This window comes from Camelina sativa, chromosome 3, assembly GCF_000633955.1.
Source record: "Camelina sativa cultivar DH55 chromosome 3, Cs, whole genome shotgun sequence".
Classification (NCBI taxonomy): Eukaryota; Viridiplantae; Streptophyta; class Magnoliopsida; order Brassicales; family Brassicaceae; genus Camelina; species Camelina sativa.
Window position 1 is genome coordinate 28076105 of NC_025687.1, and position 3115 is coordinate 28079219.

Genomic DNA, 3115 nt, shown 5'->3' on the forward strand with positions numbered 1-3115 from the left:
AGCTCAAACGGAGTACAACGGAAAACAGTAGCTAGTTTCAGCATCAAAGAAAGTAGCCTTTTCGCTAGGTTCTCACATTTTATCTTGTCAATTGTTCCCCTTAAACCATGAAGCATACGGATGATGGGAGCACCTATGGCATACCAAACGGAAATTGAAATTCAAAAGGTGAGAAAATTACACAGGAAACCTGCTGACTAAGCCATATGTAATGAAATTGTTTTAACAGTAAAGCATGAATAAGAAGTATAACCTGGTGGAGATGTTTCACATTTTAAACCGAGAGGTGTTTGATTGAGTTCGAACATTTGGTAATGGGATTGCCTTTCTTGGCCTTTTCGGTTACCAGCTTTGTCAGGTACGGCAAACTTGTCATCGCAACTATAATAGCCGTTAGCATCTGATGCTCTAGACTGCATAAATCATATTGTTACGGTCGGTTTTAAGAGAAACTAGAGTGGTCTGTGATACAAATGTGACAATACAATAACTCACTTCCTCATAAGCTGGATTCACATGAGCAGAGGCTGAGCACATTCTTCCAGTTGGAGAAGTAGGAACATCAGAACAAGATACTGACTCGGCCGCTGAAGTCTCAGCTTGCATAGCCTATAAATCCAATGTTGCACTGTCATATTACCGGAAAAAATGTTCTACAACAAACAGAGAAATTGGTTTGACAGAGCCATTTACCATTGATGGATGTATACTTATGTAGGCGGAAGAATTCTGCGGGTCACTCAGCTTCCTGGTGATTTGCCTAAAGAGTGATGATTCTCCATGGTAGATGAGCTAATCAAGTAATATATGTAAAATGAGCTTCATGTACTCCCACTTAAAGTTCCTTAGGAAAGAGCAGCATCCTCGAAAAGTAAAAGCAAAATTTAATAAGATGTAGATTGTACCTTCATTATTTCAGGATCGTTCCAGGGTCCTTTATTAGAACGAAGACACCCTCTTCCATCACCAAAGCAACAGCACGACCCTCCAAGGAATTCTGGCAATTGACTAAAGCACAGAGCACCAGAGCTGGTAAGTATTGGCTAGACATGATATCCGAAATTTTTCAGGTGGCGGTTTAAATGGAAAGAAAGCTACCTTGAATCAATGACTTCATGTAACTTAGATAAAGATTTGGATTCTAGCACCTGCATTGACATAGATAAGATAAACTACACAGAGTAATAGTTGACCAAATAGAAAACAAGGCTGAAAAGCTGTACTTGTATTTTTGCAATGGTCTTTGCATCAAGACACTTCTGAGCAGCAGGCCAAAGCATCTTTTTGAAACCTGTTCCAGCATTTACAATGTACATTCTATGCAACGTCTGCAAAATAATGATATGACTTTAAATAACAGGGAATGCATGTGAAGAAGATATGAGAGATGTAAAACTGAAAAAAACAAGTACCTCAGGGTAGTAATTGTTGTCAATCTTCGATATGGCAGCCACAAGATTTGCAGCTGTTGGTGTAAAGTTCTTAATCCCCTGTCATTAACATGACACTGCAAAGATGAGAATCTAGAACCACTAAAGAGAAAAATCTGCTTTAACGCAATGCAGATCTATTCCTAAGCTTGGTAAAAAACTTAGATAGTTTACCAATCCTTGCACATCTAGTATTGTAGTCGTGGAACAGATTCGACGCTTTGCGGCAATTGAGCATGCAGGAAATTTCTCCAGGAGAGCTCTCTCAAACTCCTGCACATGGTACTTTAAATATCTATCTATGGTGGTGATGCGCATAAGCTTAGAAGGATGAGCTTTTCCAAGTCTTTCAATGTAGACAGGTCGTCCTTCCTTATCAACTCCATGGTAGCCTTGAGGATAGTATTGCAAAACTTCTTCAAGCTCTTCGAAATCAAAGTCCTACGATCCACATACAAGAATTAAAATTATAAGAGCTTGATATTGAATCCATCAAGTATAAGAAAATGAACAGATGTTTGCATCCAGATATCAAGAATATCGATATACTACGTTTTTATCAGTTTTCAACCATTGTCTACCCAACCGTGCACGAGAAATTACATGGTTTTTATATGACACAACAAACAAGCTGAACTAGAATCTTTAACTCCTAACCTCTAGTATGGTATCTGTCCCATACTCTTTTCTCCATCTTAGCATTTCTTCCCACATCTGGATGGTTCTTTCAATGTTAAGATCCCTAGCTTTCAAAAACCTATATTTTTCAAAATGAATAGTTGGTTAGCTTGACAGCATTAGCAAGGCATCATATTTTTAGCTTAAAACGACCAGAGTGTGTATGTAATGTAACTAGTAAAGAAGGACAGACAAACCTGAGAAGAGTATGGTATTCATCATGTCGAGGAGGTAACAAATCTCTCTGAAGAAGCTTACGGCGAAATTCAAGCACAACGCTCTCCTCTTTTTCGTCCCTTACATCTTCAATGGAGACTGCAGGAATCCGATAGTCAATTTTCCTTTTGCCCCTTTTCTTCAAAGAATGAGTGAACTTGGTTGAAGCATTAATGGCCTTCTTCTTCAAATTCCCTATTTTGGAGCGCCGTCTCTCATCTTCAGAGATTTCAAAGTCTGATCTTCTCTCCCTAAATTCGTCAAAGTTACCGATTTCTTCAATACCTTCAATAGAAAGAAACAAAAAAAATCAAAAGTAAGTATCTGCAAAAGTCTCAATATCTAATTGTCAAGATTGATCCCCATGGCAATCAAGAAGTTTCGTTATTTTATCATCCACAGGGAAACCAAAGACGGAAACTTGAGAATATATCAAAACTAAACATCGAAAATTTACCAGACATATCAATTCAAAGGGAAAGAAAGCTTTGTTGATGCTGAACAGATTCAGAGGACATGCATGTGAGTCATCATACACTTATGAGACAAAAACAAACCTGGAGAAACAGAAGACAAAAACAAAAATAATGAAATCAAGAATGATCAAAATCTTTCTTGGGTTCTGAATCAAAAGCATAACATTAAGAATGAAAACCAATAAATCTTTTTTGCTGTGATGGCATTAAATATATCTCTTTTACAAAGTGCCATAAACTCTTTCAAAGCTGAGATTAGGTCCCCGTGAACATAAGAAGTAAAGCAACCCACAAGATATTTGCCTCACTCAGCCA

The 3115-nt window shown here is 37.8% G+C and overlaps 1 protein-coding gene across 1 annotated transcript in view; it reads right to left on the bottom strand.

Moving 5' to 3' along the window:
• The window catches only part of LOC104778440 (phosphatidylinositol/phosphatidylcholine transfer protein SFH13-like), a 4789-nt gene extending 1813 nt beyond the window's left edge, over nucleotides 1-2976 (bottom strand). Inside the window, exons 1-11 of the mRNA XM_010502887.2 lie at nucleotides 2782-2976; nucleotides 2306-2609; nucleotides 2088-2187; nucleotides 1605-1871; nucleotides 1413-1490; nucleotides 1224-1328; nucleotides 1099-1148; nucleotides 906-1008; nucleotides 694-792; nucleotides 496-609; nucleotides 254-413 (exon numbers count right to left, since the gene is read on the bottom strand). Of these exons, the coding sequence (XP_010501189.1) occupies nucleotides 254-413; nucleotides 496-609; nucleotides 694-792; nucleotides 906-1008; nucleotides 1099-1148; nucleotides 1224-1328; nucleotides 1413-1490; nucleotides 1605-1871; nucleotides 2088-2187; nucleotides 2306-2609; nucleotides 2782-2788 (1387 nt within the window). The 5' untranslated portion in view covers nucleotides 2789-2976. The remainder of the gene's footprint in view (nucleotides 1-253; nucleotides 414-495; nucleotides 610-693; nucleotides 793-905; nucleotides 1009-1098; nucleotides 1149-1223; nucleotides 1329-1412; nucleotides 1491-1604; nucleotides 1872-2087; nucleotides 2188-2305; nucleotides 2610-2781) is intronic.